Here is a 13,975-nt window from a genome sequence, read left to right as displayed (position 1 = left end):
ATCTCACTCATCACAACTCAAAACTTAAAAAACTCGGTGGCATTGGAAAGATAATTAAATGGTCTTTCCTACGGTATCTGATAGCACACCTAACTCATCCTGAGCTAGGAGTTATGGTCATTTGAAGTCGACCCAAAACTCATACTTAAGCATAACTTGCAAAATTTCAGATTTTGCTATTTCCAATTCGATTCTTTTTGTTACTCAAGATGCTACGTCTAGTGACCTTAACAATTAAAATTTTTTAATTCCTCGATAAAATCCTACTCACAACGAAGGATGGTTCAAGTTAGTTCAATTTTTTTTTTCTGGGGTGTTACATTATCATCTGATCAACTCCCTTTTATTAATACTTAAAGTATGTATGTCTTTTTTAACTTATTTTTTGCACAAACATATATGTAGTATATTCAAGTAAAACATTGTATGTCCTATCAAATAACGAAGCAAAAATTATATTTTACAACTAACGTGCGATAAGGTTGTGGTGAGTAGAAATGCGAAGTTTACTTAGTCTATTTTTCCTTTCACCAAATCAGAACCTATGTCTAAACTTTTCCCAGGGTCTTTTCTTTCAAATGGACCTTTGTTCCCAGAATCCCCTATTCCTACTCCTTCCACATCTCATCGGGTTTGTACTCCCTTAAACAACCCTCCTCCAAATCTTGAGGATCATTTTGACTCTTCTCTTTCACCTTGCGATCCTGTTTCTTCTCCAGCTCCCATCGTTTCTACTCCTGATTTTTTTCCTACTACTGCACCTATTCCCTCTCATGTGCTACTTGAGGCAGAAGATTTGCGCAAATCAACCAGAAAATCTATTTTTCCTAGACATTTAGGTGATTTTATTTGTGATAGTGCCTTTACTGTGATTTCACCTAATGTTTCTTATTTTCCTCTTGATTCTTTTCATTATTTCTTTTTTAGCACACACAATCGGAATCTTAGTGATGCTATAAGTGACATAAGGGAACCCAAGTCTTACCATGAAGCAGTCTCACACCTTGGATGACAACTTGCTATGCAACAAGAGTTGGATGCTTTTGCGTCCAATTCTACTTGGGACGTGGTACCTTTACCACCTGGAAAGAAGTCATTACCCTGCAAATGGGTGTACAAAATGAAACTTAAGTCAGATAGGAGTTTGGAACGTTTAAAGGCATGATTGGTTGTACGTGGAGACATACAGTGAGAAGGGATCGACTACAATGAAACCTACTCATCTGTGGTAAAGATGACAACCGTTCGCTGCTTTCTTAGCATAGCAGTTAAATACAATTGGACTCTTTTTCAGGTTGATGTAAACAACGCCTTCATCCATTGGGACCTTAATGAAGAGGTCTACATGCGGTTTCCACCTGGCATGACTTCTTCATCTCCCTCGCATGTTTGCAGGCTGCGTAAGTCTCTTTATGGACTTAAGCAGGCCTCGCGCCAATGTTATGCACATCTATTAGCAGCTTTGGGTACATGAGGTTATGTTGCATCATTAAATGATTACTCACTTTTTTCTAAGTCTTCAGGTACCCTTGTCACTATACTGGTTGTTTACGTCAATGACATCATGTTGACAGGTAACAATCAAAGGGAAATTGATGAGTTGGAATTGCTTTTCAACACAGAATTCAAAATTAAGGATTTGGGGATTGTTAATTACTTCTTAGGTATGGAATTCCTACATGTACCTGATGGAGTACTTGTTACTCAAAGGAAATTTGCCCTGGACCTCATTGCTGAACATCTAGAAATTGGGACAAAATTTGCTTCCACACCTTTAGATTCTTCCATCAAATTGACTGCAGATTCTGGAGAACTCCTTTCCAACCCCAGCATGTATAGACGACTTTTAGGGCAATTGAATTACTTGACTCACTCTCGTCTAGATCTTTCATACAATGTTCAGACTTTGAGTCAATTTATGCAAACCCCAAGGACAAGTCATCTCCAGGCAACTTATCACACTCTTCACTATCTACAAAAGGATCCGGGACTAGTGCTATTCATCAATTCAAATTCTTCGTTCCAAATTTTTGGTTTTTGTGATGCATATTGGGTGGCTTATTCTGATACTCGACAATCTGTCAGTGGTTTCTATATTAGTTTTGGTGGTTGTCCTATCTCCTGGAAGTCTAAGAAACAACCTGTTGTTGCACTCTCTTCTGCAGAAGTGGAATATTGATCCATGCGTCGATTGGTTAGTGAACTCGCATGGATTGTCCGTTTACTCTCAGATCTCTCTGTCTCTCCTTCTCTCCCAATATCTTTGAAGTGTGATAACCAGGCAGCAATCCACATCGTCAACAATCCAGTCTTTCATGAACGCACGAAGCATATTGAACTCGATTGTCATTTTGTTCGTGAAAAATTGGTAGATGGTCTCATCTCTCTCAATTTCACCCCCTCTTCTTCTCAAATTGCCGATCTTTTTACCAAGGCATTGGCTGGTCCCTTGCACAAACATTTTTTAGGCAAGTTAGGTGTCCGATCTCCGGACTCCTACTTGAGGGGGAATGTTGGAACTCATGATCACCGACTGGCAGTAGCAAAAATGAAGAAACCGAATGAAGAAGATAAGGTTTATTCGGACACGAGTTGAGGGCCTTATTCTGGAATAAATGTCTCTTGGGCCTGATATTTTATCTTTGGGTTTCATCCCATCTGAAGCACACATATGCCATTTCAGCAGCCCATTTCAATATACAACTTTGCTTATATTAATGGGAAACTTTCGCATATAGCTATCATAATTAAATTAATTACTCTCATTAGCTAAACATAATTACTAATAGTAGCTATATTTTTAAGTTGCTACAACGGTGATCGGTTGTGCAATTCTGTTTTCTTCAAAGTTTTATACAAAATTGAATTCAAATTTTTGAAAGCTATGGCGGTGATCTCGGCTAGGAAAAGATATAAAATTCCTTAATTCACAGAATATTAGCTCGTTAGACTTTCCTTCCAGCTATATCTTCTTCGTACAACCCAAATGATTTCATCCTCGTACATCCAATCGAATCTCGGCGGCAACTCAATTTTCTCAGCTAGAAACGTATATTTGATTTGTATTGACTCGTGTTTTTTATTTGCATTTATGTAGATGAAGAACTTGAAAAAACAGAGCAATTGAACTGATTTGTATATGTAATTGTATAAATTCTCCATTAATAATTGGAGTTTCATTCTAACAGTTGTTTACAATTGTATTTTAATAAACCGAGAATTAACTAAATTTATCTGTGATTGTATAATTACTCCATTGATAATTGGAGTTTCGGGTGAAGAATATGTTTTCAATTGTATTTGAATTGATGAGACATACAACTTGATATCTGCAATTTGAGTACGTAAATGTATAAAAATATAAATCAATTGTATAATCTACTATAGTTTATGTCAAATTGTATATGTTCGTAATTGTATAATCATCATTGATTGTTTATAGACTTGTATGTTTTGTATATGTATAATTTTACACTATTTGTAGAATCGTATAACTTAGTGTTTGTATGTGTATAATTAGACTTGATGAAATTAGTATTTGTATGTGTATAATTGATTGTTGGGTGGAAATTATGTGGAAAAGTTGTTTGTATAAGTTAACTAATTATGTTTGTAGTTGTATAATTGACATAAATTTGATTTGTGGACTTGTATAATTTGATTGTTGACTTGTATATTTGTATATGTATAATTTTACATTATTTATTTTGTGGAAAAGTTGTCTGTTGAATGTATATTTGTATATTTTTTAATTCTTGTGTTGTATATGTATACATGAGTTATTTCTATTTGTACATGAATGTCTTCCATCAATATTTTGGTAATATTTTCTAAAAAATGGGATGATGCAAACTGTTACATTGACTATGTTATTGAGGGGGTAGTTTTTAGAGAAAATGTGTTTATGAATATATGAATTTATACAAACAACAAACCTCAAGAATACATATGAAAACAACAAATATACAACAGTGGATCCGAACTTGAAGAGTTTATACAAATAATATTATACAATTTGAATAACAATTATACAATTATTATACAACTATGGGTACAGATTTGACCCAAACCAAACCCAAATACAAAGAAATATAGTAAAATGTAATTTATTTGAAAAACTAAAATGAGATTTCCTTTTACCTCATAAATATACAATTGAATTCGTATATACAAAATATGGATTTGTATGAAAATATACAATAAATTGTAAATCCAAACTTCAAAAGTTTTACAAATAATTTTATACAAATTACCTCAACTGTTACACCATCTTCATCTTTAGATATACAAATCTGAAAAATCAAAAGAAATCTCATAAATCAGGAATCACAATTGGTAGGGAATGAATGGAAATTTCAAAATTTGAAATCAATTTTAATTGAGAGAATAAAGGAGAAAATAAGGGAAAGTGATTGAAGAGAGAGAATGGATACATTTTATGTAAGGAAAAGAGTGTTGTACACGATTATACATTTAAGAAGAACTGAAAAATGTTATTATCGAGATTAAATGGTTGCGAATGATAATATAAACAAACATTAGCTATGATACACAATTAAGTAGTATAAGTTTGTTTAGCTACATAATTTTCCCTATATTAATTCACATTGTATAGGAAAAGATTCTTTAGATTATTTTAGAATAGGATGAGCTGTAAAGTATATAGTCAGAGTTGGTTACGTACTTTTTTTTTAGATTTACATTCTAGTCCTTAGTTTACATGGATAAGTAAGCAACTCTTTGTACATTTTTTTTTCTTCAGTGAAAAGAGAGAAAATTTCCCAAATAATTCTTCAAGATTTCTATGAAATCTTTCACAACTCTCTCTTGTCGAGATAGAAAGGATATGAGAAGGAAAATAAATATGGAATGCTACCATAATTAATCTTGAGCAGAGGGCTAAAAGTTTTGGTTTTGTTGATGATTTCGATATTGCAACTTGGCAAGGTCGAATTTTGTGTTTCAACAAGGTGTCTGTGTTATCAAATAGAGAATTACACGTTATAGTACTCCATACTTAGCTTGATGCTAGCTGCAGTCTCTAGTTTATTCGTTTTTTGTGTGTTGGTGAGCAAGTATAGATGTGTATTGTATCTTTCATTGATATTTGACTTGATTATGCATTTCCATGTCAAGTGCCTCAATAAAAGTTCTTGTTTCCTCTACATTGAAAATCGCGGCCATTAGAAATGATCTTGTTTCATATGTCGATTCTCTTAATTTTTACTCTGGCTGCTTATAGAGATGATATATATTTGATGTCATAAATTTTGAGTGTGGCAAGAGGTCTAGCCTGTGGAGCATTTCTTTGGGAAAATCTATTGAACTGTTTTGTTCTCTGTTGTTCTTACTGTGTATGGATATTTGTTCATGAATTTCTGTAGGTAAATTGGAGTTGTGGTTTATGATTACAAAAAATATTATATTGGAGGTTGTATATAACATGCTTCAGAAGTTAATCGAACATGTTAAATACTAATATTTGTTGCATTGTATCGTTTTCATCTTCGATCAATACAACAATTGGAGCCAACATTGAGGGCTAATGCTGTTCCAAGGGCACCTCACTTCATACCGCCACTCAACATTATCTGCTAATTAAGTCATCTAGTACGTGAGATGACCAATCTAGCAAGACAGAATGAGGATGCTAAGAGTAAATTTACCTCAGAAGTTGAACATGCCAATCATGGAGACCAGAATATGAAGAATGATAGGCCATCTACTGATGCTGCTGTCATAGAGCTGCAAATTATGGCAACAGGAACACTAGGTGTGTGACTAAGGCTGTTTTTATCGTTTCATTTCTTGGCGAGAATTACTTTCCACTGAGAATGATTGATGTAACAGATTATTGTAGATCCATAAGCTCAATACTATTCCTGTTGTTGACGCTTGAATCAGAGATTTATCCTTCTTTTGGGGAAACACGAATGTTACTGGTCTTTTATTGTCGTAAAATAATGTTTCTGAATCATGATATTGTTGAATAATGAAAAGATCAACTAAGCAATATGGATATAATGATAAGTGATAAAATTGGACATTTAAAGATATAATGAAGTTTAATCTTCAGTACAATACACATTACAACACTAAAAAAATGAGCAAATGCTAACATGATCAAGACTTTTATTCAAACAACCACAAGTATAAGTTAATAGCCAGGCTGTTGGAAGCCATAGACGGTGAATCCTCCGTCAACTGGTATAATCTGGCCAGTGACATAAGAAGCACCAGGAAGACAGAGATACGCGATGAGAGATGAAACTTCTTCCACTTCTCCTGAACGCCCAAGAGGAATTCTTGATATTAAGGCATCCGAAAATTCTTTATCCTTGAGCAACTGTCCATATAGAACCACCAAAATTCATCAATCACAGTTTTTATAGACAAATTTATCAAGACAAGTAGATGCACATACAACATTTAAGACAGTGGAGCATTTTTGAACCATAGGATGGCCTACTTTAAGGACATTTTGACCCTTTTCCGTTTTCAATTTAAATCCATCTTTGCATTGATGCATAAAGACTCATATCTAATCAGAGACAGAATCAACAAGAGGAGAATATTACATGTTTCACGAGGGGTGTGTTTGTGTAACATGGTGCAACAGCATTAACCCGAATACCATCTCTTCCCCATTCACAGGCCAGATTTCGTGTAAGCTGAATCATTCCCGCTGCCATCAGTTAATATATCAAAGGAAGATGGTATGATGAGTAGTAGGTAAAAACTTACTCGCACCTGATGTTTAAACTAAAAGCACGAGTAGAGTACCTTTTGTTGCTCCGTAAATAGAAGTACCAGAGACATGGACAAGACCAGCAACAGAGGCAGTGAAAACAATACTTCCATCACCAGATGATTTCAGAAGAGGATGAGCAAGTTGACTGAAATGGAATGAAGATTCTAAATTGGTAGCCATCATGTGTGCATAATCTTCAGCATTATAATCGATAGAGTGCTTCCAAATGTTTGTTCCAACATTGTTTATCTACATCAACAACATAAGGCAATAAATAGTATATTTGGTCAAATTTTTTCAAAAAAAAATTATACTGAATGAACATTAAATGTTAATTTCAAGTGTTGGACCTATCAATTTCACAAACCCATAGTCTCGATTAATCCAAGTACTTAGCTAGGTTGATCAGCTATACGAATCCTCACTAACAATAATGACAAGGCCAAAGGGGCGGATCTAGTGCTTCGGCTTGACTAATAATAAGAAGATGGATTTATGGTACTCACAAGAATGTTAAGTTTTCCATCAAATTCAGAGGAAACTTTTTTCATGAGCTCAATTCTTTGGTCTCTACAAGTTACATCACATGCTGAGCCTTTCACTTGTATGCCTCTGTCTGCCCAATCTTGCATTGGCTCATTAAGCTCTGATTCTGTCTTGGAACATGTGTACACTTTTGCACCAAGTCCACCTAGCTCCTCTACAACTGCATGACTAAAAAAAAAAAAAACTTTTATTAACTATTTAAGTTATATGCACGAACAACAAGTCAACTACTAATAACAAATGTAACAAATTTTTATACTATATCATCGTCGTGAAATTAAAAATGTAAAGTACCCAATTCCAGTAGTGCCACCAGTGACAAGAGCAGCCAAACCATTAAGTGACCATATAGAACTTTTGGCAAACGCTGCAACTTTAGCCATTTGAGTTCTACTTTTTCTTGCTTCGAAGATATTGTGTGTGTATATATAGGAAAATATATATATTAATTAATTAATTGCTCTAAAAAAATTTAAACATTATATAAAGTAGTATGTACAGCTAATATATACATTTTTTATTTTCAAAACCTTATACTATAATCTTTTGGTGTGAGGGATAAAAATAAATAGTGACGGGATAAAAAAATAGTGATGGGATAAAAATTTTGTATCTTGTTTGGTTGCCATATTCGGGATAACTTATCCCACCATTTATATCATAGTGATGGCCGATGGGATAAGTTATCTCATAAACATGGTGGGGTAAGTTATCCGAAGATAGCTAACCCCAGGATAACTAATCCTAGGATAACTTGTTCCCAACCAAACGACCCCGTAGCTAAACCATGTGGAAGATGACAATATAGTACCAAAATGCGTTTAATCTTGTGGTCTTAAACATGCATGTCACGTGAAAAACTGAAATTAAAAAGCAATTAAATACTCGAGCTAACTCCCATGATATTTGATTAAAATTGAAGAAATCTTATTCATTTCATCAAGCGATTTTTGTTTAGTGTCGGTGATTTTTCATGTTCTATATCAACACGATTTTTGAGGAGATAGATTCGTAAGTCGTAACAACGTCGCCTTCAAACATATGATAATAAAATAAACAACACATGGTGGACTGTAAAAACGAGTGGCTTTCTAGCATTACTTTGTACTTGTAGGGAAGGGATCATATCACTAAAATTAGTTTGACTTCCCATTTATCTTAATGACATCTTTTTAGAAATATGTGTGGCATGTTCAAAATCATAAATTTTAATTAAAGTTACTCTTGGTATGTTGGTACCAACATTATTTTTAACAATAATAATAACAACACACTCAGTCACAATCTTACCTCTATCAAGGCAGAGAGAGATTGTTTCCGTTCAACGAAAACACAAAACATGACCAAATTAAATACAACATTATTACAAAAGTACTAGGTGGCTAGAAATTCTACACTACCATTTTCAAACAAGTCCTTAAGTTTGAGCTGAACAAGTAATATCACTCGATCATTATTATCAAACTAACTGCAGTTTTTTTCTGTCCGACTATTCATAATTAATAGCCAGGCTGTTGGAAGCCATAGACAGTGAGTCCTCCATCAACTGCAATAACTTGGCCAGTAACATAAGAAGCAGCAGGAAGACAAAGATAAGCTACCATTGATGAAACTTCTTCAACTTCTCCAGGACGCTTAAGAGGAGTTCTCGATACTACCCCTTCCATAAATTCTTTATCCCCCAGCAACTGTGAATACAAAGCCATCAAAAGGGTCAAATTTGTCTTTTCGCTATAGAATAAGGATCAAGTTTACCCTTCATTATACTACTCATACAAAAATATATATTATAATGTTACCTAATAAGTCGCTCAAATATACCCTTTCTCCTAATTATATTAGGTCTATCCAAAGTGAACGTATAAAGCCATTGATACAAAAATATTTTAATTTATTGGATTCGAAAACTATTATTTATATTTGTTTAGTAAATTTCTTAAAGCCATTGATAGAGTCGTCAAAATGGGCTTAGCCCATGGGGCCGGCCCAACCCAACCCGTTATTGGGATAGGATTTTTCAAGCTCATTTAAGACAATCCATATAAGTCCTTGGCCCTTGAGGCTTGATTGGGGACGGGTCGGGGTCGGCTATGGGCCAAAACTATTTATTTAAGAGTAACTTACAATAATCTCGCTAGTATTTGAGCTAATTACTTAAAGGCACGCTATGTTGTATCTCGGATACATGAACTCAAAATTAGGTTCATTTGTTCTAGATACACTCTATCCAAGTGGATTTACATGTATCTAGGATACACAAACAAATCTCGCGTCCTCACCTCCCTCCCATCTCGCTTGTCACTCGCGTATCTGGGATGCATCACACCAGATTCATGTATCTCGTATATCTAGTATCCTAGATACATTCTAATTACACTAGATTTCTGCTAGTGTTATTAAAACAACATCATTGTTTGTCATATTTGATTTGAAATCTTCTCATTTTCTTGACGTTATAGAATTTTAAGTTTGAAAAGAAAAAAAATGAAAAAAAGAAAGAAAAAAAAAGGTCTAACCCCCCCCCCCCCCCCNCCCCCCCCCCCCCCCAGCCCTCTGGCTTTCTAGGGTTGGGTTTGGTTGAGCATTTTCAAGCCCTTCCAAATGAAGGATCGGCCCGCTCTAGCCCTTCAAATTCCTTGGCCCGCAAGGCTTGGGCCTGCCCTTTTTGACAAATCTAGCTATTGAGGTTTATATCCACCTTTGTGTTTGTCCCTATACTAATTTTTTTCCTTATTTATGTAAATAATTAAAAATAAATTAAATAATTTATACTATGTATTAAAAAAACTGTACATATTTGAACGATATAATTAAGTTGAGAGAAATATTACATGTTCGACGAGGGGAGTGTTAATGTACCAGGGTGCAACCCCATTAACACGAATTCCATCTTTTGCCCATTCACAAGCCAAATTTCGTGTAAGCTGATTCATTGCCCCTGTCATTATAATTAAGTTAATAAGAAAATAAATAAATAAATATAAAGTCGAGCTTGGATCATTGATCGTAAATAGCTGATAAGTTTTAAATATTGAAAATTATTTTTTAAATATTGAAATTGTTTGTATAAATAAATAGTTACTTGTTTGGACACAAGTATCGAAAGTGTTAATAAGTAGTTGATGTGTCTAGTTAAAAAATGTTTATTAGTTGTTTTTTTAGAATGACTTAAATATACTTAAAAGTATTTTGTAAACATTACGAGCATAGAAAAGGAGGAACAACAAATATATATATATATATATATATATATATATATTGTAAATTTTAAACAATATTAAGGGTAAACTATTTAGTCTAATCAAAAGTGTTTATAAACTGAAAAATCATAGAAGATGATCAACTTACAACTTTGTCTTATAAACACTTTATTGTTTATCAAACAAGTATTAAGCTAAAATATGTTGACTAGTCAGTTGGATCAATCAACTTATATATAAGCTTAGTCAATTACGTATTGTAGCAGAATTAGGATTTTTAATAAGGGGATTCAAAATCTGAAGAAGTTAACATACGAACTAATTGAAGGGGGTTCGACATCAACATGGTCGAAGGGAGTTTGGATGAATCCCTAACAGTATGCTAGCTCCGCCCCTCAATACGTACCTTAGTAGCTATATTACTCACTATTTAATTAAAGATACATGAGTATAAGAGTACCTTTTGTTGCTCCATAAATAGAAGTACCAGATAGATGGACAAGACCAGCAACAGAAGACAAGAAAACAATAGACCCAGATCCAGATGATTTAAGAAGAGGATGAGCAAGTTGACACAAATGGAATGAAGATTCTAAATTTGTAGCCATCATATGTGCATATTCTTCACTAGTATATTCAGTAGTAGGCTTCCAAATGTTTGTTCCAACATTGTTTATCTACAACAACAACAACAACAATATTATAACATAATAAGGCAATATATTGTTAGGACCAAAATGATTAGGTGTCATGAGGAAGCTAACAAAACAAACCTCAATAGACCACGAGTAAGAAGATAAACGAGAAATATAAGATACAAAGATTTAATGTGGTTCGGTCAACCGAACTACATCCACAAAAGAGATGAGCAATTCACTATATAAACATGTTAGAGTACAAAATATAGAGAGAAATAACCTCACTCAATTCACACGGAATACAAAGAGGTCCCGTAAATTCTCCCCTCTTACCAAAATTCTCAAAGCCCCTAGGACTACATTGTGAATGCTTATTAAGTTAGAAGGAAAGAGCCTCTATTTATAAAGTCCTAAATTTTTCCTTACAAGAAAAAATTAGCCAAATATGGAGACTTTTTGTTTTCATTTTAGGAAAAGGAAAACCTATTTATGATAAGAAATGCAGGGCAATTAATATCCAACATATATATCCCTCCGTATCAATATAAGTGTCTTACTTTTCTTTTTAGTAGTATTATGTACTTGGTTATTCTTAAATTCTAATAATCTAAGTACATATATATCATGCATGTTTAAAATCACAATATTTAAATTGGTCATATGGAATTATTAAATATATAGTTCTTACAAGAATGTTGAGTTTTCCATCAAATTCCAAGGAAACTTTTTCCATGAGTTGTACTCTTTGCTCTTTAGATGATACATCACATACACAACCTTTTACTTGAAGGCCTTTGTCAGTCCACTTATTCAAACATTCATTGAGGACTGATTCATTCCTTGAACATGTGTACACTTTTGCACCAAGTTCACAAAGCTCCTCCACAATTGCATGCCTACAAAAAAAAAACATGTACATGAGTCCTGAATTGACTATTTAACGTCCAGTGAAAGAACTGAAGGTTGCTATCTTGAAGACCTAATGTGATCTTTCATGACATGATAAATATACACATTAACATGGTATCTAAACATTTAATTACAGCAAAATAAGAGTAACCAAAATGATGTGATAATATAAAAATATAGAAGTTAAACTCGAAAAAAAAGTGATAAAAAGGTTCACCCAATTCCATAAGTGCCTCCAGTTACAAGAGCCACCAAACCATTAAGTGACCATCTAGATCCTCCAACCTTTGCCATATTGTGTGTTTCTTCTGTCTAGCTAGTTGATTATTCAAGAAATTTATAACAACTATACAACAAAATATAAGGTACCTATAAGCAGCCTATAAATAGTACTAAGATTATCTTAGCTTGTCTGGTCATATTCTTCAATTGATAGTTACTAGACTATATATAAAATATTTCAATTTTCACTATTTCTAGTTTGAACATTGGTAGCTTTTGTATATAAATTTATTTAGAAAATGGACATTTTAAACTTATTAGGCTATTATACGAGTATTTCTGGATCAAACTATTGATGATAGAGACATTTTAAAACTATACTATAACAAATGACATTTTTATTCAATTTTGTGTAGTTTAACGGCATATTCAATAACACAATAGTAGTTTGAGTTTCCTCCGTCTTTTTTCAAACTATTCTAAAATATTTTATTTAAGCTGAGAATCTTCTGGAAATAGTTATATTTTTTTTATTATGAGATAAAAATATAATAAATGTACATTCTATCTTTCTCAAAATTCCACTTATGAAATTTTACAATGAATATGTTATTGTTATGTTTTTTAATCGATCTAAAAAACAAAAATACTTTTTTATCTTTAGTAATAATTTTATTTATACTTATTTTATTTTTAATAAAATAATTTATACCCTACTTGTTTTAAACCATAATTTTTTATAAATATCTCTTTATTTTTTAAATTTCGTATCTCCTCGCCATCGGAATCAAACGATTTTTTTTCCTTTTTTAAGTGTGCAACTTCACGTGACTCTTGACTCTAAAGGAGTACACTGATTTGCAATAATTTAAACAGTATAAAGTAATATTCCAACTAATATCTATATATATATATAGATATATATACTATAACTATTTTTATTTTATTTTTTAAAATTTTCGACATTTTCCACGTGCAGATTCGGAAAATTAGGTTATATACTTATATATATCATTTATTTAAGTGTAATTGCCGACCAGTACAACAAATTTTGGAATTATAGGGGTCGTTTGGTGTGAGAGATAAGAATAAATAGTCATGAGATAAAAAAATAGTCTAGGGATAATATTTTGGTTTCTTGTTTAGTTGTCATATTTGGCATAACTTGTCCCACCGTTTATACCATAGTGATGAAATAAGTTATCTCAGGATAATTAATCCTGGGATAACCTGTTCCCAGGATAGCTCCGAAATCATGCATATGATACTCATCATATGTTTTGCAATTAATTAAAGGTAATTGATTAAATTTAAGATTTGTTATCACATAAATCAAACTTTAACAACGCAAGCTTGAAAAATAGCTCCAAGAATCCTTGAAAATTTATGCATATGATATTTATTAATATGTTTTATTATTAAATAATAGATTTTAAAAAAAATAATTATGAAGTTTGTATAAGTTATGGAGCTGTCTTTGATATAAAATGTTTTTTTTTTTCAATCCCGAATTCAATATTTTAGATCCCAACAAATGAAAAAATAAAACAAAATTAAAAGAACTTCTAAAAGCTAGAATATAATCGAACAACAAACTAATTATTCTCTTTTATTAAATATAATACTTTATTATTATTGTTACTATCTAGGAGTAATAAAAACTGACATTTCATGTTTTTGTGCTATTTTGATTTGTTAATCTTTATATT

General features: G+C 32.6%; 3 protein-coding genes across 4 annotated transcripts in view; 1 reads left to right on the top strand and 2 right to left on the bottom strand.

Annotated features, from left to right (window-relative positions):
- The window catches only part of LOC125874324 (vesicle-associated membrane protein 721-like), a 122,165-nt gene that overhangs the window by 64,600 nt on the left and 43,590 nt on the right, over positions 1 to 13,975 (top strand). The window lies entirely within an intron of this gene.
- The window catches only part of LOC125874319 (tropinone reductase homolog At5g06060-like), a 47,425-nt gene that overhangs the window by 14,083 nt on the left and 19,367 nt on the right, over positions 1 to 13,975 (bottom strand). The window contains exon 1 of one of the 2 annotated variants that reach the window (XM_049555189.1): positions 12,330 to 12,384. The exons of the other annotated variant lie outside the window; for it this stretch is intronic. Within the exon in view, the coding sequence (XP_049411146.1) occupies positions 12,330 to 12,338 (9 nt within the window). The 5' untranslated portion in view covers positions 12,339 to 12,384. Of the gene's footprint in view, positions 1 to 12,329; positions 12,385 to 13,975 lie in introns of those variants that run through there. 2 annotated transcript variants of the gene reach the window in all.
- Positions 6,036 to 7,690, bottom strand: LOC125874318 (tropinone reductase homolog At5g06060-like). Its single transcript, XM_049555187.1, has 5 exons — positions 7,592 to 7,690; positions 7,258 to 7,465; positions 6,784 to 7,000; positions 6,579 to 6,685; positions 6,036 to 6,346 (listed from the first exon to the last, which is right to left on the bottom strand). Exons 1-5 carry the CDS (start codon positions 7,678 to 7,680, stop codon positions 6,158 to 6,160), a joined length of 810 nt encoding a protein of 269 aa, XP_049411144.1. The 5' UTR covers positions 7,681 to 7,690; the 3' UTR covers positions 6,036 to 6,157.

This window comes from Solanum stenotomum, chromosome 8 (assembly GCF_019186545.1).
Source record: "Solanum stenotomum isolate F172 chromosome 8, ASM1918654v1, whole genome shotgun sequence".
NCBI lineage: Eukaryota > Viridiplantae > Streptophyta > Magnoliopsida > Solanales > Solanaceae > Solanum > Solanum stenotomum.
The sequence above is the reverse complement of the archived record's forward strand: the minus strand, read 5'-3'. Positions and strand labels throughout refer to the sequence as shown.

Bases quoted from the DNA above. Each gene is read 5' to 3' on its own strand.
- LOC125874318 (XM_049555187.1), bottom strand. From the start codon at position 7,680: ATGGCTAAAGTTGCAGCGTTTGCCAAAAGTTCTATATGGTCACTTAAT. The intron at 7,466-7,591 runs GTACTTTACATT...TTTTTTTTTTAG, and splicing joins GGTGGCACTACTGGAATTGG to TCATGCAGTTGTAGAGGAGC. The intron at 6,686-6,783 runs GTACTCTACTCG...AACTGATGGCAG, and splicing joins TATTTACGGAGCAACAAAAG to CGGGAATGATTCAGCTTACA.